General features: G+C 31.1%; 1 protein-coding gene across 1 annotated transcript in view; it reads left to right on the top strand.

The window, feature by feature from the left end:
* Positions 1-25,881, top strand: part of LOC108546669 (uncharacterized) — a 38,731-nt gene extending 12,850 nt beyond the window's left edge. Inside the window, exons 2-3 of the mRNA XM_017898879.1 lie at positions 1,577-1,758; positions 25,012-25,881. Of these exons, the coding sequence (XP_017754368.1) occupies positions 1,577-1,758; positions 25,012-25,881 (1,052 nt within the window). The remainder of the gene's footprint in view (positions 1-1,576; positions 1,759-25,011) is intronic.
* The last annotated feature ends 504 nt before the right edge of the window (positions 25,882-26,385 follow it).

The following is a 26,385-nucleotide window of genomic DNA, read 5'->3' as shown; positions in this document are numbered from 1 at the left end:
ACTTATATCAAAAAGTTATGAATTTAAGAAATATTTTAATTTAAATATTGCACTCGTATTAATGACAGCTATATTTACAAATATCGATGTGATAAAAATTATGTTTGCAAGTTCTTTATAATCTAAACTAGATTTTAATTTTTATTTATTATAATTTATATATTAATAAGTATATAAGTTCTAGATGATCTAATATTTCATTAAATGGATGAAAGGCATCTGTTTCAAAAATAAAGAGGTTTAAATTAAAATTGCCTTCAGTGTCTTGTCCGAATGAAGGAATTAAAGATGACAGTGCAATTTATCTTGTTGTACTTTGGTAATTGCAAGCTGAAAGGCAGACGTGGCAGATTTTGAAGTATAGATTAGGGTCTGTGTATTGCATACTCTTGGGAGCTACGACTCGAGCGCCCCGTCAAACGAGATAATAGTTCTTAAAGATTTTAGTAACGTCTTAATGACATTTCAGACTAATGGTATCCCTAACTATGAATGTACGTGTAAATACTTTGTTCGTATCAGAATTTTTTGATAAATCGTATATACAGGAAATAATATTTTGATAAAACATTTGATTAAGAAAATTAGAAAATTGTGCATACTACGAAACTTTTTTACATTTAATCTGTGATATTAGAGAAACTAAACAATTGGTTAAGAAACGTAGAAAATTATGTTTAAGAAGATTTCTTTCATTTATGAATCAGAATATTGGGGAGATTAAACATTTAATTAAGTATAATAGAAAAAAGTAAAAAAAAAGACTTTTATTTATGAAATGAAATATTAAGAACATAAAACATTTAATTTAAAATATTTGAAAATTTCTGAATTAAAAAGTAAAGAATATTAATTTAATTAAAAAAATTAGAAAATTTTTTATTTCAAATATTAGCAAGGTAAAATATCTAATTAGGAAAAAAGATATTTTACCTTACTGACATTTGAAGTAAGAAATTTTCCAATTTTTTAAATTAAATGATTAATATTCTTTACTTTTTAATTCAGAAATTTTCGAATATTTTAAATTAAATGTTTTATATTCTTAACATTTCATGTCATAAACAAAAGTCTTTTTAAATACATACTTTTTCCTAATATACTTAATCAAATGTTTAATCTCCCCAATATCCTGATTCATAAATGAAAGAAATCTTCTTAAACATAATTTTCTAAGTTTCTTAATTGATTGTTTAGTTCCTTTAACATCATAGACTAAATATAAAAAGGTTTCGTAATATAAAAAGTAAAAAATATTAATCATTTAATTTAAAAAATTAGAAAATTTCTTACTTCAAATGTTAGCAAGGTAAAACATCTAATTAGGAAAAAAGATATTTTTATTTGTAAATTATAGTATTAAGGAAATTAAACATTTGCTGTTCAAGAAATCAAAATATTATATTTAAAAAGTCATTTTAATTTTTCTTTTATGAAAATTCATCATTTTTTCTGTAACTATTAAATATTCTCTATTTGAACTATTGATATTTAATGAGTTTATTCATTTACAATTGTTTAAATAATAAACATAAAATAATACGAAGTAATGTTGTAACAGGCATCCCGGGACCAGGTGAAGTTATAGTCAGAGCCGAAGAGGCTTTGATAGTTATTTTGGTCCTCCTCCTTTGGGCCGCAGCAATTGCGTTATTCTTCAATCGATGGGGGAAGATCAGAATGTTGGAGCCATATCAGCCGAAATTTCAGCAGCAGCACAGGCAAAGCTGTACGACGCTTGAACAAAATCCGCTTCAGGTAATAAACATTTCATTTACAATTTTTAACCAAATTTTACGAAATTTTTTTAATACCCCATATATAAACAAAATGGAATGCGAAATACTTTTGAATAATATATCTCCCCACAGAGAATTCTTGTCGAGTTTGAAACGATAGAAAATGAAAAATATTCATTATGCTAGCCGGGAGAGTAGAATCCCCAACATAATTAAATATTCACACTTTCACTCTATAGTGCACAAAAGAGTATGTTCTTGATTCACCTTCATATAATAAAATAAATTCAGTAAAAAATAAATTCAGTATAATTTTAAACTAAACGTAATATTTTCTCGACTTTTTAATCTTTAAATTTGATTTGTACTTTTGTATTACTTTTATATTTTACATATACATACCTATACAAACACCCATCTTTCAGGATCTGCAACACTATATGCTGTCCCATATAAAAATTGTATATCCTCATAAAAATAAAGTTTAATAAACCAAATTAAACCTGAATTGATCTAAATTTACTAAATTAAATCTCAATCAAAATTTCTATAAAATTTTCCAAATTTTCAGAAAGAAATTGATCATTCTCCACCCTCGAGTAAAATCTACGTAGTTGCATCGTGTTTTAATAAAATATTCTCCAAATTCAACTCTCCTTTCGCTATACATTTTATATATACATACACACGCACACACACACACACACCTATCTTTCAGGATCTGCTCTCCCATATAAAAATTATATATTCTCATAAAAATTAAGTTTAACAAACCAAATTTAAATCTAAATTGATCTAAATTTACTAAATTAAATCCCAATCAAAATTTCTATAAAATTTTCCAAATTTTCAGAAAGAAATTGATCATTCTTAACCTTTGACTCCAAGAAACTCACGTAGTTGTATCGTATTTTAAACATAATTTTCTAAGTTTCTTAATTGATTGTTTAGTTCCTTTAACATCATAGACTAAATATAAAAAGGTTTCGTAATATAAAAAGTAAAAAATATTAATCATTTAATTTAAAAAATTAGAAAATTTCTTACTTCAAATGTTAGCAAGGTAAAACATCTAATTAGGAAAAAAGATATTTTTATTTGTAAATTATAGTATTAAGGAAATTAAACATTTGCTGTTCAAGAAATCAAAATATTATATTTAAAAAGTCATTTTAATTTTTCTTTTATGAAAATTCATCATTTTTTCTGTAACTATTAAATATTCTCTATTTGAACTATTGATATTTAATGAGTTTATTCATTTACAATTGTTTAAATAATAAACATAAAATAATACGAAGTAATGTTGTAACAGGCATCCCGGGACCAGGTGAAGTTATAGTCAGAGCCGAAGAGGCTTTGATAGTTATTTTGGTCCTCCTCCTTTGGGCCGCAGCAATTGCGTTATTCTTCAATCGATGGGGGAAGATCAGAATGTTGGAGCCATATCAGCCGAAATTTCAGCAGCAGCACAGGCAAAGCTGTACGACGCTTGAACAAAATCCGCTTCAGGTAATAAACATTTCATTTACAATTTTTAACCAAATTTTACGAAATTTTTTTAATACCCCATATATAAACAAAATGGAATGCGAAATACTTTTGAATAATATATCTCCCCACAGAGAATTCTTGTCGAGTTTGAAACGATAGAAAATGAAAAATATTCATTATGCTAGCCGGGAGAGTAGAATCCCCAACATAATTAAATATTCACACTTTCACTCTATAGTGCACAAAAGAGTATGTTCTTGATTCACCTTCATATAATAAAATAAATTCAGTAAAAAATAAATTCAGTATAATTTTAAACTAAACGTAATATTTTCTCGACTTTTTAATCTTTAAATTTGATTTGTACTTTTGTATTACTTTTATATTTTACATATACATACCTATACAAACACCCATCTTTCAGGATCTGCAACACTATATGCTGTCCCATATAAAAATTGTATATCCTCATAAAAATAAAGTTTAATAAACCAAATTAAACCTGAATTGATCTAAATTTACTAAATTAAATCTCAATCAAAATTTCTATAAAATTTTCCAAATTTTCAGAAAGAAATTGATCATTCTCCACCCTCGAGTAAAATCTACGTAGTTGCATCGTGTTTTAATAAAATATTCTCCAAATTCAACTCTCCTTTCGCTATACATTTTATATATACATACACACGCACACACACACACACACCTATCTTTCAGGATCTGCTCTCCCATATAAAAATTATATATTCTCATAAAAATTAAGTTTAACAAACCAAATTTAAATCTAAATTGATCTAAATTTACTAAATTAAATCCCAATCAAAATTTCTATAAAATTTTCCAAATTTTCAGAAAGAAATTGATCATTCTTAACCTTTGACTCCAAGAAACTCACGTAGTTGTATCGTATTTTAACCCTTTGCACTCGAGAGGCGACTCTCAGTCGCCATTTAATCAGATTCTAAAGATCGACGTTAATTAATATATCAAATTTAAAATTACCTAACGATGTGTGGAATGTCGAAGAAAAATAATTTTACGTCTTAATTTGCATATGACTTCCCATTTACCATTTTAAAAATATCGTCTACTCTATGACAGGAAGTCTTCGAATTACTATTTTTCTGCAACGAAAAAGTCGTCGAGTGCAAAGGGTTAATAAAATCTTCAAATTCAACCCTCTTTTCGCTATACATTTTATTTCCAAAGGATCTATGTTACCCGGATATCTTCGTTATCTATCCTGGCTAGCATCGAAGATACGAAGGTTACGTAGAAAGACAGGGGAAACGGAAATCGTCCTATTCGATCTTACTAGCCACGAAAGACGTGAGCTCTTGGTTCAATCGGCAAGTAGCCGAGGAATTATATAGGGAGGTCAGTTCCTCGTGACCTGTGCAATCTCCAATCAGGGGTTCGTGGCAGGCTTTTCCAATATGACCCCGGATAGAAGATTCGTGGGCTGTTTCTGGAATTGGCGGACCCAGGAATCCGGATACCACGGTTTTCGATGACACACGTCGAGGCAAACGGGAACGTACATTCGTACAATTGGATTTTCTTTCTCCGTGTTCGTACCTTGCTCTTTGGTACAGGCGTTTTCGGCAACACGATTGTATCGATGCTCGTCTGGGAACGAATTTTCAAACGAGTTGCTTTTGATACGATTTCGAAGTTTTATTCAATCAGTGAGAAGGTGAAAGGTGATAACCTGTCGTTTCACTTGCTTGTTTCTTCGAATCAATTGGTCGTTTATTCTGGGATTGTTTGGTTTCAGTGGTGTATTATAGTGATATAATGTATATAAGTATATTTATATTTGGAAGAGTGAAAATTGATTTGACTATAATTGATTTCTTTTTTATTTATTGCTAGTTTTGGGATGAAAGAAGCTTCTGGTTTAGAGGTAGTATTATGTTCCTATACTATGATATTTTATAGCTTTATAATTATTTTAAATTATTATTTACAATACATATAAATTTTTGTTTATTTATTGGAAATATTTTAAGCTAATTTATTTTACTAACTTTTAATCATAGTAAAGTTAATAGCAAAATGTTAAAAATTGTTAGAAATAATTTTAAATATTTTAAATAAATGATTACTATAAATACCTACATTTTCTATTAATTTTATCATTTTGTGTATTAATATTGTAGGCATATATTATATAATTATGTTATTATATTATTGTACTGTTATATTATTTTTCATTTTTGTGTATTTTTAATACGCAAATTTCAGAAGTAATTGTTTTGATAGTGTTACCACTTATGTGTAAATCTATGCATTTAATTAGTAGGTTTTCAAGGAGTGTCAGTACCATTTAAACATTATCGGTTGCTGTTATAAACTTCAACAGTGATTAATGAGAGTCTCAGATAACAATGAAATTGATCATTTGATTATCTCGCTATGATTGATTTATGTGCAAGTTCGATTTATGACGGTCCAGTGTAATCTTGATATGCGTGACCACCGAAAAATCGAAACGTTCCAAATTTTAGCGAAATTATTTGGCATCATCTAAACTGTTTGTGATTTATAATAAATTTCAAAGTATTGATCAAATATTTGTTTTTTTGCACTTAAATATATAAATATTAGCTGCCTAATATATATGTACAAAATATGAAAGAATATTAAGAAAGAAACGATGTTATTCTAATTCAATTGTTTAAATAAAAATTATGCAAAATAAAATCGTAAGTAGATTAAATATAGAATAAAAATGACATCTGGCCATATACATAGCATCACAAAGAGTTAAACATCAAATAATTTTAATTGTCGTAACATTATTTATACTATAAAATTTTTCTAAAAACAATACGTTTATTCCTTATCTATTTTGAAAGAACCTAAGCATTATTTTTATTTATCTCCAATTACTACTGCATATATCACATGACAGAACTCCTTGCTAATCAAATGTCATCAAGATTAAAAAGTCGATAAAAATAGATCTGTCTCGCATTTTTCCCTCTTAGTTTCTATATAAAAGTAATAGACAATGATATTCAAATAATTTTATACAATATTTGTAATTTCTAACAATGTAATTATATTTCCTTTCTCTCTCTCTCTATATATATATATTGGTTTTTTATTTAAGCGATTTGTAAGCTTTGTTGAAATTAGTAATTTTTCTATATCTTTAAAAAATTTGTAGTTCTTCGTTATTTAAAAATTTCTTCTTCTCAGTAATTAATCTCAAATATATATTTACAAATACAAAAATTGTTGCAAAAAATAGCAATAATATATATTATCAATTATCTAACAATTTTCATCAACAATTCTAGAAGACAGTAAAAATTCACTCTCTCTCCTCAAAATAAAAAATTACTTCTAAATCAATACGTCAATCTATCTTCCAAAAAATATTGACCATCCAATATTTTTTGCAAAAACGTTCAGAATCCTTCGTTGCCTTCGGGCTTGATAGCTAGCCAAAGATGCGTCACAAACCCAGCATTTACGAAGGGTCAACCACAAAAGATACATAGGGTACGTGAAGTGAGGGTCAGATCCGAAAGAAATTCTACCACGTTGCCGCGAAACCTTCCACGGATCTTCCATCGTCGGCTCATTCCACCTACTATAGAAAAAGACACGCAAAAGACGCATGAAGTGGTTTGAATACCCAGGAGTCACATTTGGACGCTAGACGAATCTTTTATAGCCGGTCCAGCGAGACAAGTCAGTAAAGAAAAGCAGATGTACGCGATCGAAGCATGGATAAGATTCAGTCGATCTGGCAGTCTGTATTCTTTTATCGCGCGAGTTTCTCACCAACTCGTCAAGAACGTCTATTTATCTGAATCGTCTCTTTTCTTTCGAATATATTTGGGAATAGTAGATTGAGAGTCAGTACGGAGGAACCCTTGGACCCGTCTAGCTGGCGACGAGCAATAGACAGTATTCTAGGGTTCAGACTGAAAGTTCAAACTTTGTATGAAGTACGCGTGGAAGGACGAGTGACCGCTTGCAAGGATCGGATGAACGGGATATTTACGACTGTATGGAATGCAAGTGAAGAGCGAAAGGTGCCTGAATGTTTAGGGTGCGTGGCCCACCTCGAGAGCGAGGCTATGGGAAATGCGTGGTTAAGGAAGAAAGCTTGAGTATGAAAGAAGATGGAGTGCAAGGTTTAAATGAGGGTGCAAGGGCTGTCTTGAGACAGTCCTGTTGGTGAGCATATACAAGAAGTTTGAAAAAGAGTCGGGTAATTGGAAGAGCGCGAGTGCTATATACATTGGAATCAACAACATCCTTTTTATTCCGTATATTGCTGATCAGAACAATATCCCTATATATATAGTGTAGTATCCCAAGTTTTCCACTGCATGTACACGTAGCTTTACGAAAGTCACCGAGGGTTCAAAGGCCAGGTCAGTCGGAAGAACCCTGGGCGATTCGTCAGGCCCTTAGTACGACCATATTGGTCATGTTGGGGAGGCATTGGAAAACGCGTGCAGGGTGTGCATGGTGGGAAGAAGAATATAAAAGAACAAGGATTTTCTGAGTTAGAGAAGAGTTGTCCAGTAAAGAGTTGCTAAGTCAGAGAGAGTTGTCGATTAAAGAGTTGTCAATATCGAAGTTGTGGATTCGAGGGTTGTTGTCGAGTTGAGAGTTATCGAAGTTAGTTGCTAGAGATATTGTTGTTGCTAGTTGTGAGTTGTAATAGGAGAGTTGCTACAGAAGTGTAGATTGAACATTGTGATAACTCATAATAATTCGTATCTTTATCGTTACTCACATACTCTATCACTGTCAATTTATTATTAAATAAATATATATACCATTACCCAAAATCTACCTCTACAATAGTTTTCCATTATTTCAATAATACGAAATCTAAGTTGTTGCGTCCCGAACACTGCAACCCACATGGTGGGAGTTTCGCGGGGTTGTAAGGCCCGTTTACGCAGATGCGACAATATTGCTGGGATGCAGCCTACTCTAAATTAATAGAGCTATACCTATTATGCGTGGCTGAAAAGAAGTCATCTCGTTCGGCTGCGAGGCAAGAAGGGTATTCCACTAGTAATACCCACTCTTCTATGATACTCCCAAAACTACTACTTCCAAGTTCGGTAACGTGATACGTTAACATAGGCGTAGGATATCCACAAAATTCTTACACTCGAATAATAGAAGACGCAATTGAAGACCTAGGATTGGAAATGCAAAGCAGCGAGTCGGATAAGGAATCAGATGACAATAGCTCAGAATATTTATAAGGTAAAGGAGTACAAAAGTAATAATAATTAACATCATTTATGAAAATTGATTTAAAATTTAAGATGTACTTTTTATGATAAATTAATTATGTAATTGCATCGTACTAGATAACCGTTTAATAAAATCATACGATACAACATAAATATAAAAGATATGTGTATAGTACAGCACGTTTGCTGCGTAATGCAATGAAAAGTTACTCAAGATGCTAATTAGTAATTAGTAATTGCAAATAATCATGTGTTCAGCAGAAGAATCTGAAGTTAATATGCTTTTGGGATGAGTCTACGCTGTTGCGTCTATTTGTTGCGTCTGTCTCACTTTGTCTCGTTGCTTCGTTTGCTTTCTTTGTCACATGGTGTTCTATGACCGGGTTAATAGGAAGGGATCAGTTTTACCAATAAGGGAAGCGCTTTACTCTACTTCTGCCATGACGTTAGAATGGTTGGGTTAGTGGGGATTCGGTCCTATAAGTTTCTCGGATGACTTCTTTTCAGCCACGCATAGTAGTTAGGGTTGAACTACGGAGTTCCGATTTGCTACTGTCTCTCACGCTGAGTCGATCGTTGTGGGTCTTGGCTGATAGTCTGGTCATGATCCTTGTTCTGTTTTCGTGAGATTTTTAGGAGAACTCCCACGTGACTGCTGTCTCGGTGGTTTTCCAAGTTTCGTGTGTCTACTGATTGGTTGGTGTGAAATGTAAGTAGTGGGTGTGTGTCTTCCTATTGATTGTGAATAATATTGGAGGTGCGTGATAGCTTCGACGTCTTCCTGTGGTGGTGGATGTTTAAATAATTTTGTCCTTGTGCCTATCGTCTTAAGGGTGACATATTGGTCCTTGCTAAGATTTACCCAAGTGATGGCTAGGTAACGACAAGTGTATACAAATCAAGGGACGCTGGCAATAAGGATATAACATAGTTCTCCACTTAACCTGGAACGTGTGGTCCTAGGGCCACAACATAAATAGCTAGTTCAGAAGACACAATTCTGCAGTTGAATTAGTAATGTTGTTAAAAACAGAATAACCTTAAGCTAAATAACATCGTGATACGCGATGTACAAGCAAGACCTAGCCTGAGCTAATAAATGTACAATAGAAATATATTTTTCCCGAGTGTTACTGTCCATTAGTACCTTAACACACGTGGTCGCTATGCTCGCTGTACAATAATACGTTACAACCCAGTCGTCCGTGTCGTTTCGGACCATTTATCCAACGACATGATGGGTGACCGGAGGAACCATAAAGCATGCGACTCACCGACCGTAGACACCCGTATCAGAGTAGCTTAGGATTGATGTTGATCTCGTCCTGACATCGGCGTTGCGGAGGTTCTTCTCTAACTTTGGCTTCAGTGTGAACATTGATTATCGCATCACTTGATGCTTCTTGAAGACACTCGCGAAATCGTAGATACGCAAATGTACTTATATTCGCCGATGTCGAGTAAATAGACACGCGAGAAATCGTGTGCACGAACGAGTAAGTCGTTAGGATTTATTAGATTTTTGAAAAAATTTTCACAATTGATATGAATGAAAAATTGGTAGATTTGAAGTTATAATTTAAATTTTATGAACATAGTCCATGTTTATTAACAATTATTACACATAATAGTTTAGAAAAGTATTTAAAACTACATAATTATATAACTACTTAATTAAATAACGATTAAGTTATGAATGAAATGATTAAGAAAGTAATTAATGAGAAACTAATGAAATAATGAAATAATTAATAAATTTATTTAAAAAAATAATTAATGAAACGTTAATTAAAATTTAATAGAATAATAAAATAATTAATATATATATTTTTTAAAAATAATGAATGAAAAATGAATGAATACTTAATATAATAATTAATAAATTTATCTTTAAAATAGTAATTAATGAAAAAAATTATTTAACGAATAATTACACAATAAATAATCAATAAACCGTAGAAAATGTTTATTTAATTTTAAATTTAATTATTTAAAGTGTTTGTTTACTTCAAATTAGTTTAAATTAATTAAAACTGTTAAATTATCGATGTCCACGTTACGAAGATAAAGGAACAAATAACCTGCTGCTGGAACCGCGTTGGTCTTATATAGACGGCGGGAATCTTGCTGAGAGTCAAACGGAAATTCAAAACTTTTACCGATTTTTCAAAGATTCATGTATCGTTTATGATAGTTATTAAATTGTTTATTGCAAACTTTATGTTCTTCGTAAATTGCGTTAACAATATGTACAATATTTTGCATAAGTATAACTATTTTTGCATATAAAATATAATTTACATCCTTGGAATATTAGTTTTTAACTTATAAGTGGTTTAGGTGATTTTTCAAAGTAAAATTAAGCGAATTGCGACATAAAATGAGATTAACCGAGGAATCAAATATTTGCATTTTTAACAAATTTTACGAATACCTATTTACTATTAATCTCTATTAATAATTTATTACAATATATCGCTTGTTTAATAAGAACGTTTGATTATTATTTAAATTAATTAATTTCTTAATTTCTCAAATCAATTACATTTTATACATATTAAATTAGTTATTAATTCCTAAAAAAAAATGTTGCTTTAACTGTATTTGGGTTAGTATCTTTTGTTATATTTAGTATTTAATATTTAATAATTATATTTAATATTATATTTGATATTTAGCATTTAATATTATACTTATGTTCAATATTTAGTACTTAGATCAATGTTTGAAGTTTAGAGAATCGAGTTCAAGGATTGCAAAAATGTTTGGGAAAGTTAAGGTTTTAAAATCGAACAATCGACCAATGTTATCACCTAAAAGAGTAACGTCTTTTCTAGCTTCCAATCTCAATGCTTTCCTTTCATAGCATCGCTCAATCTTTTACATTTCTTCAATCTTGATATCTTAGGGTAAAGACAGTTGATCATAAGTAAAATCCTCTCCATGATCTATGGTACTCTTTTTGTTGCAATAAAATAGTAATTTTTAAATTTTTATTATAAATTTATCTACTAATTTTATCTGACCGCACTTACAAAAAAGGAATATTATTTATCCTGATTTTATAAATAAATTTGTGCTCATTATCTATTTTTCATTCTTAATTATTAACTTTCTGTAACATACCAATATACAATGATTCAACAAAAATATATTGTAGATTTTGAATTTATTTTACTCGATTTTTAAAAATATATTTTTTTTAAACGGTGCCTTATATTATTATATATAATGCAAAAATATTCTTCTTCTGTTTCTACATACTTTTAAATAAAGAACTGCTTACTTTTTCATTTTTACTACAACTACAGAAACACCTTGTACCTGTACATCTCGATTGATGTTTTCATTTCTCAGGAGATAACCCAGTTGCCAAGAAATTCGAAATATTCATGATGGATGCGTTTTTCGATACTATGTAAACGTGCTTTGTGTAGCATGCGCGACACGTAGCGCCTCTACTGGCATTGAAATGAACGAAAACGTAGTAAATAAGAAACCATGTTCTTATCAGTAATCACATACATACATAAATTTACTTTTTCAAGTCCCTTTTTATCAATATATTCCTTTCGGTAATATTTACGATCTACAAATCATTATAACCTATAAATAATTTGGTACAAAATGATAGCAATTTGATACCAAATCCTAACAATGCTCAGTTACAAAATAATGTCCAATAATTATATCAGTTGTTAGCGTAATTGCAGTACCATAATACAGTAACATAGTAAGCAAAACAATTGGAAGTGTTTAATATCAGATTCTACAATATAACTTTGAAATACCTTAATATTCTATTTTATAATATTATAAATAATATCAAATATTTTATCGATTTTATCAAATCTATAAAAATACCTAAAGAAGTAAATCGATCTACGATGTATCCAGTAAATAATTTGCTTACAGCATGACACCAGTTTGGAACCAAATCTTTTCAAAATCCATCTACAAAACCACATTATTCATCTTAATATAAAGTAACTATAAAAATGACTTCGCCTTAAGGACCCCGAAAAATGGATGTAAATGACATTTTTTCGTTCAATATTTCTATCTTGTATTTGACTCTAGCCAATATTAGATTTTCTGATCTCAAAATTTATCAACATTTATCAGGATGTCGAGTGCTATAATTTCTAACCAAAAATTTTTAAGGACTAATTACCTATCAGAGTTAGTTTTCTGTGAATGTCGAAAAATTTCGTTTCATTTGTCACTGATAGAACTCTCAGATGTGATTCGAGTGGCTGCAAGGAACAATTCGTCGAATATCGACAGTTCTCGCGGAGTTTCTATCAAGATTCGTGTAAGAACTTGTGTGTTGTGCTCCATCCTCGACGCGTTTAGATTCATTTCTTGCACGTTTCAGCGATTCATCAAATTGTACGAGAAGAGGCAGACAAGCGGGTGTACCAGCCATGATCACTCGCACACTTGGATGAAAATTAATTGCCACGAGCCCTGTACGTGTCGCTAAAACATTCGCGAGCATTGCCACCCATTCGACGAGCGGGTAATAGCCGATGAGAAATGTCTGTATCGTGTCATACGACGAAACTCACTTGTCTGCATTGGACATAAAGAGACGGTCGCAACGGTATGATTTTCTGTCCTTCGACGCACACTAACGAGATCACCGTCACAGGTTAAACACGGCCATAACCTCGCAACCTCGCTGCGACCATAACCTCACAAATCCAATGTGCGCGAAACCTATTACTCGTATTCTGCATATGTAGGATTGATAGGTTATGAATATGGGGATAAAGATAGCCAGTGTTTACTTTTTTCATTTTTCGCCATGAAAGTGAAGAAATGAAACGAGACATTACTTTTTAGTATATAATTATGGACAAATTTGCTTTGCCTCGCCTGTTTATGAGATTTGACCAACCTCAAAAATGGCAAATATTCTCAAAATGTGGATAAATAAGAAAAATATTTATTTTTCTGAAATATATTCTCAAAAGTGGTCTTAAATTGGTCTTCTATAAATTCAGGTCAAAAAGAATGATTTTTTAAAAAAACTTTTTTCAAGGAAACTTTAAGACTTTTTACACGAGGATTTTATGTTCTTATTCGTGTTTTTGAGAATACTCACAAACTTTTTTTTAATACATAATAGTGAAAATTATAGGAATTATATAATTATATAATTTACTAGGAAATGTTGAGTGAAAGGGTAAGTTAAAATTAAATACTCTTGTCAAGTTCATTCGAGCGTACTTCCAATAGGCTTACTTTAATTAATTTTGCGTTGACCTCAGTGCGTCTCGAATTCATTGTCATCAACAAACTCGAGTAAAACTAATGATGCGACGAAATTAAAAAATAACAATTTACGGTGTACAACAATTTATATCACGATATACTGAATTTCAAAAATTTGTAATTTTAGGCATGTTTGCCAACCTACTGTAACAATATTTTTCTTTATTTATAAATTTTATTTTTTACAATTACATTTATTTATAACTAATTACAGATTTTTACTTTTCAAAAATTCGTAATTTTAAGCATAAGTTTGCCAACCTTCTGTAACAATATTTTTCTTTATTTATGAATTTTATTTTTCACAATTTTCTTTATTCATAATTAACTGCAGATTTTTACTTTATTCTGGTATCTGGATATCAATAATTGTCACTATACCAATCTGATTATTTCAATTCATCAACATCAATTGTTTAATATTTAAATAAAAACAATGTTTAATTTTTATTTTTCAATTTTTCAGTGTTTAATTTCTTGTTTTAATTTCCTATTTTTGTCTATTATGGTTCTAATGTAAATAATATTGGAATACTTTACCAAATTCACAAAATTTGTTTGATCAATTTTTATCATTTAATTTCAGTGTTTTAATTTTTAATGTTTTGGTATATTTTTTTCATTTTGTGACAATATTTTTCTACTGTCTTTATCTATCTTCACAATGAATTCATTACTGATGACACCTACTCCTATTTACCAAACTGTCACCATAATCTTTTTGTTGGGACAGCTTTGGTTTAGGGAAGTGCTACCAGGTTCCATTGTGGTTTGACCATTGTGCTGACCATGATCCATTTCTCATCGTACGTCAAAATTGAACGAAGAAATGGATCACTTTCATTACTTAAAAAGAGTGCAGCGTAAATCACATCGACGATGATGCTTTCTTTCAGTCGGTTCATTGAAAATCCATTTATCAAGCATTTTAGTCCACTCAATGTTCTTTTTTAAGCGATTATTGACTATTATCTGACTTGCAACTAGCATTTCTACAAATTCTACAACTGTTGTGATCCATCTCAAAAGAATTTGTCAAACTGTTATTATAATTAGTTCTCTTTCATAGAAACTCAAAATACTACTATTTTATTTATATTATAATTATTGAAATAAATATACACTTTGTTGCTTCGTGTTCTACTTTGAGTTCAAACCATGATTTTATTTCACACTAATTTTTATACAAAATTTAGTTGTTCATTTTCCATTGTTAATCTGACAACCTAATTTAATAATAAAAACGAAAGTAAGAAAATTTTGGATAGAAGATTATGTTTTTATCTTAATAAAAGTTAACATTAATTTGTATTTTCAGCATATTTTCAGTTATTACAAAAATAAAAAGTCTGAAACTATTCACTTTGTCTAACTTAATAATTCTAGTGTCGAATTATAAATTATAATTATAAAAATGAAAACAGATATTACAAAAGAAATTGTTTTTATCTCAATAAAAGTTAATATTACCTTTACCTCTGCAGTTTTGGTAAACCCAAAGATGAAATTAGTAATTTTCACTGGGCTGACAGATCTGGGATTAAGTTGTAGATTTAAAAATATAATGCAACGCGAAAACAGCAGAAATGCTTTCACATAAATCGACAGTATCTCGTACACCATGGTATAAAGTAGCGACAAAAAAGCGAAGAGAAATTGCTGACAAATCTTGAGCATCAACTACGGTATCATTTGGACGTAGCATTCAGCTGAAAAGAGGATATATGCTACGTAACTCACTTTATGGCACTTGCCTACAGGAGTAATATACCATGCAAGCTTCACGGGACACGAATAGGGCGTATAATCTGGAAATTTCCTCGGTCGTATCAAGCGGGCCTTCTGTCCAAACTGAATTTCAATAATTTACATTTCATCGTTCCGATTCGAAAAGAAGTTCTAGTTCCATTACAGCTAGAGCAAGTCAAGCCTAAAGTCAGAGATAGGTTGTGAAAGCACTCGTTTGGTATTTACGATATGAGAACTGAAATAGTATTAAAATTACAACAAAACTGTTTCGAAGAAAATTTCATCGAGGTATTTCCAAAATATGAGCTTAACAATAGAAAGCATTATTATAATTGGATTTAATTTTGCACAGAATCATGTTAAAGTAAAATCTATAATAATATACAAAATGATGGATTACATTATTGAATTTATGTAAAATAATTAAATATTTTACTAAATGTATTAATATCGCAGTTCGTAAAAATATTAAATAATTGTTTATAATTCGATATAACTTATAATTCAGAATTTATAATTCGTACAATTGTATTTGAATGAATAATTAAAAATTATTTTAGTTTTGGTCGAAGCAAATTGTCGTAAAAATTTTTTGAAATAAAATTTTTCTATTGATTACTATTTTTAGGCTTATTTTTTTTTCTTTTTACTAATTTGAAATGAAAGAATAACGGAATAACTCATTATTTGAGATTGTTTTATCTGAAATGGAATAAAAGTATTTTTATTTAAAAATGACGGGATGGAAAATAGGAATCTAAAATAAATTGTTTCGAATAGTTATTTTTATTTTTATTTCAAATGAAATTTTTCCATGTCTAATAGTGTTTATAAAGGGTGCTCCAAAAGTAACTTTCAAATCTTTATTAATTTATCGTTACTTACTAAGAAGAGTAAATTATATGTAACTAACTTAGGTACAAAAGTCAGTATTTTCGACAAAAAATGCAAAAATTTGTTTTAGAAAAATTGTTAAATGTGTTTTCCTTCCATTTCTGTATAGAATAACCTCAAACCAGAGGATCGAAGTCAGTAGCGCCACAAAACCGCCGCAGGAGGGACGCCATCTTTGTATATACATAATGTATGATCTGTCAATCGGTCTATACCATAACCTAATAGGTCGTATAAAAGTGATATGGGCCCGTTAGGTGACAATAAATATCTATTCATAAATCATACATATATTCAGCAACGAAAATATTCGAATGTCTACATTTGCTACTTTCAGCAAATAAAATATGTAAATGAAATTAAAATTTTTGAAATAATATTGCACATATAACAATAAAATAGGAAAACAATTCAACGACATATAACATAATACTTATGAGAATAGTCATTTATTAATAATAATTGAATCACTTATTTTCCATGGCATTCATTTAGTTTATAACAATGTAAAATTATTTTTGCAAAGTGGTAAAAGTAGCAAAATTCATTTTTTAAATTATTCAAATTGACATTTAGAAATCGATACATATATTTATATAAAAATTAATTAATGTAAAATGCTGGTATATTATTACGTTGGTTATAAGTATATAACGAAATTTTTCTCTCTTATGTCTTTTCAAGAAAAATTGTCTTGCAGCTTCCTCGTATTAAAAGGATCACTTTATACGAGACTTTTATATTTCATCAGCCAAATTTATCGTTGCCAAATTTCCAAGATGGTGCAAGTCTTGTCTCTGAAACGTTAACAAATTTGATGCAGTATCTAAAGTATGTTATATATTGGCAGCATAAACATTTCAAGATTTGTACAAATACGCGAGACAAAAGATTGTCCTATTTTAAGGCTTGATCTATTTTTTATTTAAATTTGGTGTTCAAATATCGGTAAATACAATATTTTATAGTAAAATCAAAATATGACGTAACATTTATTATTGGAACATGATTTTGAAGACAAATCCTGTAGAAATTAGGTATCAAACTGATGTCATGTTGTAACCGAAGAGTTTATTGGTTAGATAATAAATCAATTTACTTTTTTAAATAGCTGAAAAGTCTTACCAGACAATTTTTATCGATAGGGAGTGTTATATTATACAATTTAATATTAAAGTTCTTTCAAATCAATTCTCTTATTTAAATTCGATGTATTCCCAACCTGTCTGTTTACAATATCGATATTCCTGAATATAATACTTAAAATGCGATACAAACCTTTTATTATTCGAATATTCCACTATTCAAAGCTTCTCTTATCTGAACGGTGTATCCTCTTGTCACGGTAGTATGAAGTGAGCATTATGCGCATGAATGCCTTACATGTAATAATATCGAATAGGTTATGTATGATATTCCTCGAATCGAAATGAAAAATACTTTGGAAGATGGAAAATGATAGTAAAAGTATAAATAAAAATACGAATAAAAAAGATAGTAAAGTACAAATAACAGGAGATATATACCACGTTGAAGTATTTGTGGTGCTTAAGAACAGGATTTAAATAGCTTGAAGTACAAACAAAACATAACGAAATATAACATAACCTCTAACCAAAATTTAATTTCCTTAGAAAAGAGAAATTCGAATTGATTATAATCTCTTATTGTGATTAAAAAGTTGCAAATGAATAATTGCTATAAATAGATTATTCGATACGAATGCAATAACATAATATCGTAATATAATAGTTCAATGATAAATAAATAAAATGAAAATTAAAAGACATAGATATATAAATATGTACATAACTTTTGTTACACATAGCATGATAAAATGTATATAGCTATTAAAAAATCAGTTAAATATAATATGTACCACTTATGACAAAACATTATGTTCTCATTGAAAATCATTAATCCTATCATTTATTATTATTTAACAGAAGATAAATTGTTACAAGAACTAATTTGACACTAAAGTAGACATTACAGTATATACATACATATATACATATGTTGAATATTTGTAATACTCGAACCGGAACAAATTATGTCAAATTTTCAAATTATGTACAGTTGGGCACGTTAAGTATTACTGACTGCAGCCCAAGGCTTGCATGCACAGTTCGAACAGTGGTTCATTCTGCATAATGTACATGCGATCTACCCCTAACTAGCTCATGCCAGTAGTTGACGAGCTGAATAATGAATAATTAGCATCATTGACTTTTAATTGATTCGATCTGGTAAAGTGCAAATAACATCGTTTGACTCTGTCGTCTACAAAAATTTTTCTCTCTAGCTTTAGTTCACTGATACGGGATATCAGTCACTTATCTAGATGATACTCATTAAAACTGGAAAATGTTACAGTGAATAGAAATGTTACTATCTAATAAGTGGTATATGATCTAACTTTCACTTAATATCAATTGTATCGTAAATGAGAGAAAAGATTGATAACCATTGTTATAGATCATTAAATCTTGACCCTTGTTCTTGTACCACCCTGTATAACAAATTTCGTCGTTATTCTTTTTCACTACTGTATCTAAGATGTAAAAATTTTTCCAGGATAATACTTGGTCGAGTTTCCTTGCATTTCTTTATCAAGTTCCTCTCTGGTTTCATCTTGTCCGTGCATCTTCGTTTCTTTCGCTCCTATATTCACATCACGTTTCACGTGACATTTGACTACATTTCTGCATAATACAAATGTACTAGATAATGTATATATATGTATATGTATACAAATATTTTTCGTATCATAATTTCAGTTCCTGTAATTGAATAATTTTTATAATTTTATTATTAGTAAATTCTCGACTGTTCATTTTATTCCTTCGTACGTAGTGTGTTATAGTGAGCTGCCTGAGAGGTTAGGTCTCTACATGTATTCCCAAATCTTTTGAATTATGTAATATCGTCCCATGTAGCTGATACTGTTCTTGAAATACATGCTTCATTTGGGCTGAATCTTGCAAATTGTGATTAGATTATCGAAATAAAATTTCTGAGGTGCTTTTTGTACCGGAATTTTCTGCACAGAATTTTCTAGTTAGGTTATAAATACATATTTGCGTGTATCGCAGATTAATTTTATTCAAATTACGTTGAATAACATTGGCGGGGATTTTACTAAAATTCCGTTCTAAATTTTATGTAAAATTATTCTGTCTCAAAAATAAAAATTTATTTAAAAATAAATTTTTAATTTATTAGGTTACAGCTGTATATATTTACGTGAATTAAATAATTACGTTAATTAAAAGTTAGAGAATAATTAATATATAATATATTAAAAACGCGTATACTAATTCCTAATTTTTCATAAATTTGGACTTCTAAATAAAAATAAAAATATCTGAAATACTAAATATCTAAATACCCAGCGTTAATTAATTATATTATATATCAATGTATCAATATATTAATTACACAATTACAGCATGTGATATTTTTATTGGTCATGTATACAGGAAACTTTATTCCATGACCACGTATAGTTTTTCCACATAACCATATTTAAAACTCTTTCATATATACAATTGTATAATATCAAATTAATATAAATGATTTATAAATAAATGGAAAAACATAAAATTGCCATTATTATTCATATGAGTAACGAATTTTATTTCATTCAAAGGATTTATCTTGTTAAATATTTATCAAAAATATTCTTTTGTGCAATATACAATCATTTTTAGATAAAAAAAAAATACAATTCGCATAACCAGAAATTCAATTCTTAATACATTTCTTTTTCTTCAATCAGGAGCACGTTCCATCTATTAATATACGAAACTACGATTTCAGTGAAATGCATCGCGGAAATCAGAAGAGCTATGTGAGAATATACCGTTTCGTCGATATTTCACATTTATCAGATACCTATGTACAGATACCAGCCCCTTTCACGTTTGTAGATATAAATATCGTTATGTAAAACAGGCCTACGTTTGTCACGTGTTAAAATCTAGGTTTCGTGTGTATCAGAGATTATATCCATAAATCTCAAATCACTTTCGTGGTAGTTTGATATAGGTAGAAATCAATAAAAATCTACTAAATCTTGTATCAATTTACGACGAAAGGAAATATTTATTATATAATTATTTGCTGTATATTTTCTATGGTATAAAAGTAGAGTTTGTTAAGTTTGAAGATTGTATTTCACGCGAATAAAAATATAAATATTTCAAATAATTCTTGGAGGCATTATTTAAGTCGATATAGGGTTAAGATAAAAGGGAAGAGACTTTCGATAAGATACACATTGAAAATTGCTAAATACACATTCAGTGTAAATATGGCGCCACTAGATCGCGACGAGATGTATTTCCTTCTTCAGAGAAAGTAACATAACCTAAGCCGAACAGCTACAGTTATTGTAACGCTCGAGTAGCTCACATGAGTATGTGAGCCCATATATCGAAAACCAACGCATCCACCCTATATATACCAAATTAACAAAGATATACAAGTTAAATAAATTATACTGCCATCTTTTAATCCACCCATTCGATTAAAATTCTGGAGATTTTAATTCTTTTGGTTGAATGGAATTTTATTCTTAAATTTCTTATTATCGACACGAACTAGTCCTATTCTGAACTATGCTATTAATCTATTATTCGAAAGAACAGATCTATAACACTGTTTAATAGGAATTTTAATCTGTAATATCGATTGGGTAGTTCCTGAAAACGAATATATAATCGAAATTGCCCTATCACTTTCAGTTTCCAAAAAATGTGAGTTTTTCTAAAATGGAGAACTTTGTTCTCGAGTATGTCGTGTTCAGGTTATCAGTGACTAGACTTGTGTCGAGGACGAATCGCAAACTCGTTAGTTTCTCGCTCCTATCGAGACTTTCATACCAATTTTTATTAGTCCGCATTTTCTATATTTTTCTCGAATCCCAATTTATATGGGAACATAGAGACACTAGAGTCTTTTGAAATTTTGAAATGAAATGAAAAATGTTAGCGTTGCGGACGTAGAGTATTAAAATTTATTATACCGATCTGAATTCTCTTTTATGAAACACTATACTGTTAGTAGCTTTTGTTCCGTGTTAGACAGGAGTATCTTTATTACAGAAGACAGTAGGTTTCTATCCTATAAACCACTTTAGCATAGCAAGACCTGATAATTGATATTGTTTTCCAAAAAATTATTTTTTGGAAACGGTAGCAAGTAAAGAGCTACGCACCAAGTTTATGATATTTGATATTTATTATGAATTTTCAAAGTTCTTTTTCAACTTTGCCACTTTTCCCGAATGCTTATAGCAAAATTTTACTTTTTTCTTTCGTAGTTTTATGTTATTTGGTATTCGGATTACTCGTAGCTACGGCACTGTGGAGCCTAGAGAAGCGAGCAATGGCTGTGTGGTGGTAAAACCCCATATACACGTCACTGACGAATGTTTTCTTTATCTAATCGAATTGAAAACTGTTTCAACAATTCTGTTCCACCGTTTCTTCTTGAAAAAAGTCTATAGAATACGCTATTGTATAGCAAACTCGTGTAATATATAGAATTTTCTGTAAAAATGCAAGAATACGTGTAGAAAGTACGCTCGGAGGCTTATCTTTAAACTTTGATGACCAATTAAAATTGTCCAGAAGCACAAATAATTATAATTATGGATATTAATAAATTCGGAATACTCTTACCTAATTTTTAAGACAGGAATGAATCTCCTAACGTTCTTACTTTTTATGTAATACTTCATTTTAGCCCAAAATTGTACCTTTTTAGGAAAATTCATATTTTTCATAAACTATGAATGATGGAGGAATTTCGATTACGAATTCGTTTCCGGGAAAGTAAACTCTACAAGAATTATCTAATGAATACTATAGTTTAGAGGAAAAGTTACAATTTTTTCGACAATGTAATCATTAACAGGATAGGTAAACATTTAATAAACTATTCAATAGAAGTAAATAAATGCTATAATACGCAAGAAGAGAATTTATTTTTCCTAATTTCATCTTTAATGCCATCTATAATAAAAATTGATATTTCACTATTATTCTCCAATTATTTATTGCCGTATATTTTTATTCTAACATTTGAATAGAATATTTATTAATCTTTTTCATATTCGATTATAAAACATGACAGTGAAGTTTGTACAAAAATCTGTAACATTCTATAAGATACAATATTTACCTCAACTTCTTTAGTCTAACTTTCCCATGAAAGTTGAAGCTTAGAGTTACTCGTCAGATTCGATAATCACCGCAACGAATCCTATGTTCTGGAATAATCCTATAGCATCAAAAGTTGTTTGAGTAGTTCCAACATCCACTTTATCAGAAAAGATAAAGTAAACGAGATTTTAAGTTTGCTTAGTGATCTTCTACCCTGGAGATCAGACTAGGAGACAAGTCAGTTGACAAGGGTCTCCTCTAATACTGATTCCAATTGTTGCATTATCTGACCAATTATATACGATAATGGCTAGTTATATTAAGCCTTTGCACTCGACGATTTTTTGATTAGAGAAGAGTAGAAATTCAAAGATTCTCTGCTAAAAACTGACAATACCTTTTTGAGCAGTAAATAAAGAATTGTATACTAATAGAAATGTAGAATTATTTGATTTCGATACCTCGCACACTGTTACATTACATTAAAATTGATATAGTAATTAATATCGATCTTCCAAATTTTATAAAATCGTGACTAAAGGTCACCCCTCGATTGCAAAGGGTTAATACTAGAGCTACCAACCCAATCAAAATGACTGGTCCCAGAATTTTCCTTTTTGCAATCACCGAACACATATACCTGCTTTAAGAATAAAATTGGTATCAACTCATATTAAGAAAGAACTGTAATCAATATATTCACTCATATTCATCGTATCGCTGAAATTGCTATAATCTGTGCACGTTATAGTTAGGTAGCTATTAAAGATCGGTAGTTCTAGTGTTGAGGAAACATTTTATGCGATTGAATTAGCGATAACGAACTCTGGAATATACTCCAATATTTCGATATGTTTGGTAAGAACTAGAATCGACCCATCTCTCCTACCATTAAATGCAAACTCTAATGTAGGTACTACTATATAGAAGGAAAAGCATCCTATTGTTCACATACAAAGATGTCCCATAATTTCTGTTCACCTGAAATATGGTGTTCATTATTCCAAACAGTTATTTATAGAAATTAGAGAATTTAAAAAAGTCCTATTCTATTGTAACAAAATAAAATTGGTCTTTTCATTAAAAAAGAGATCTCTACGATCTAGATAAATCACCCAACTTTTATAAGTTATTTTTATTCACGTACTGTTTACTGTTAGAGAGTTTATAACGTAAAGGAATAGCAGTCAGTGGAAACGGTGGAAAAACTGTATATTAGGTTGGTAACTAAGTGATTGCGGATTTTAAATAAGAAGGAAAATACTAAATTTTTTAGCGAATCTCAGATTTTGGTGTCGTCTGGGCTGGTTCATCTTGCACCATCCACGATGTTTTCCGATTAACGTAGTTATAAACTATCCACTTTTCGTCTCCAGTTATCAGTCGTTTCAGAAATCGATCAATCGCGTTGCGTTTCAGAAGCGAATCGCAGATGCTAATGCGTTGCGTCAAATGAATTTCCTTAAGCTGATCGAGTTTCTTGACATAGCCAAGTTGTTTTAATTTTTTATTTAATGCACGTATGCGATACATTGAGCTTCTCTGCAATCTCACGCGTTGTGCTATGACGATCTGAATCGATAATGGCCTTGATATGGGTCTCATCAACTTCAACTGGACGGCCAGATTGTTGCGCATTTTTCAGTGAAAAATCACCAGATTGAAATTTGGCAAACCAATTTTGACATTGTCTTTCTTTCAAGGCTTCATTCCCATTTACGGCACGTAACTTCTTGCGTGCTTGCGATGTGTTCTTGCCTTTCCGGAAATAAAACAATAAAATATATCCGAAATGCGTGTCTCGTTTTTCCATTTTGAAATTGGGATAAAAACGAAACTAAATAACTAATCGATACAATTTTTCAATTAAATTAAAGGCTGAAGTCCAAACAGCAAGAAAACAATATAAGTTAGGAGCCTTGAACACGTTGACAAAACAAAACAATGTGCAAAAGGCATCTATTGACAAAATCCGCAATCACTTAGTTACCAACCTAGTAGATCATTATTGAACGAGCGAACGGTTAGAACTGGCCTGTTTAGGGCCACGCAGGTCACAGGACGTCTCCAGAATACAGGAGACAAAAGACAAAACACAAAGGAAGGGATCATCCCTCACATCCCTAGGATGTAGAGTTTACTTTACTGTTTAGATTTAATTACAACATTTACAATCACGAAGATATTGCAGATACACAGTATTCGTAAGACACCCTGTACAAATGCCAAAACGACGTGACCCTCTTCATTTCTAAATGCTTCGAACAATTAGACCTCTTCTCCAAACCAAAACCGCATTTCGTCCCTTCACTCACCATTTATTCCTCGCGACTTTCCGCTAAACGAATTAGCCAGTTCTCGCGGGACTCGTTGAACCGTACGAAAATTCTCCACTGCTATAGTGAACGAAACTGACTCGCAAATGATTGGTTCGTTTGTTCGCAGAACCGGCGCACGTTCTCTAAATGCAATATTCTCTGCGGGGACTACCCAGCTGGGCACGAACTGAGCTGCGTCCCGGGTCAAATGCGGCCAAGGCAGAACAGCGTGTTCATTGGCTCTAGCGCATCCTTGCTGCCAGGTGGTCAGGGTACACCTCGTCGAACGAAAAGCGCATTTGACCTCCAATTCCTGGTACTATCAGAGAACAACCCGGTGGACCCGCCCAGCGAGCAAGACGCTCTGAGAAGCCTGAAGCCAGCTGGCGAGTCCACCAAGCTGCTGCAACGCGAACGAAGAACCAGTGTCTGCCAGTTGGACAGACCAGAGAAGCCGATCTTTCGGGACAGAGGGATGAGCATCTGTCAATTCGATGCTTCTCCAAAGTCCTGGCAAAGGGACCGCGGGATGAGCATCTGCCAGTTCGACAGGATGGAGGTCCTCGCCAGGCCTCTGCAAAGAGATCGTGGTGGGAGCATATGCCACTTCGACAGGATGGATGTGTTAGCCAGACCACTGCAAAGAGATCGTATCGGTAGTACCTACCATTTCGACAGGATGGACGTTCTGGCCAGGCCTAACTTCTCTCTTGGCAAGTCTCTGTTAAGGGAGAGACGTGTCAGTATGTGCAATTTCTTGGAGAAGGACGAGGAAACGGCGAGAGCTGGTCAAATGGAGCGACGTTTGAGCAGTAGTAATATCGAAAAGATAGAGAAAGACGAGTCGATCGAGGAGTTTGAGGTGGAGACTGGAAGACAGGAGATATTTGCCAAGTGTGTACCCAAAGAGAAGAAGTACCCCAATTATCAGCTGGATCAACCGTCTTGCAGCAAGACCCCGGATCCTGTCTTCGGGTACAAGGCTACCTGCGTGTAACTCGACGAAGTTAGGTGGCTTATCGAGGAAGAAGCATCGGAGTTGCCATGGTTGTCAGGAGGATAGTCTTGTTTGAGTTATGTTTGACACACCGTGCGATTGATGTTCCTCTGGATTTTTCATATACGTATGTAACGAATCAAGTATTTACTTTGAACGTAAGTCTCGTCTCTCGTGGTTGATATTTTTATTTATATGTACGATGCAAGTGTAGTTGTGTTGTACGTATTATGGTACAATTGATTCCACGAGAATGCATAAGTTCAGTTCACTTTTGCAGTTTTATGAAGATGAGATGTAAATTAAATATGCATTGTTCGGAAAGATTTTATTTGTTTTTAAATTTGTGAAAAATGTGATTCGTTGCTTAATTGTTCTGCTAAATAATTATACGGAGAAATTATGGCTACCATAGTCTGGGGTGTAACTGAATGAAATTTGACCAAAGGTTTTGAGTTGAAAGAAAATATTGTATTATGTTAAAAAAGTATCACGAAAATGGGA

Source organism: Eufriesea mexicana, unplaced genomic scaffold (assembly GCF_001483705.2).
Source record: "Eufriesea mexicana isolate 0111107269 unplaced genomic scaffold, ASM148370v2 scaffold745, whole genome shotgun sequence".
Lineage (NCBI taxonomy): Eukaryota > Metazoa > Arthropoda > Insecta > Hymenoptera > Apidae > Eufriesea > Eufriesea mexicana.
Note: the sequence above shows the minus strand (reverse complement) of the source record. Positions and strands in the feature narration are given on the sequence as shown.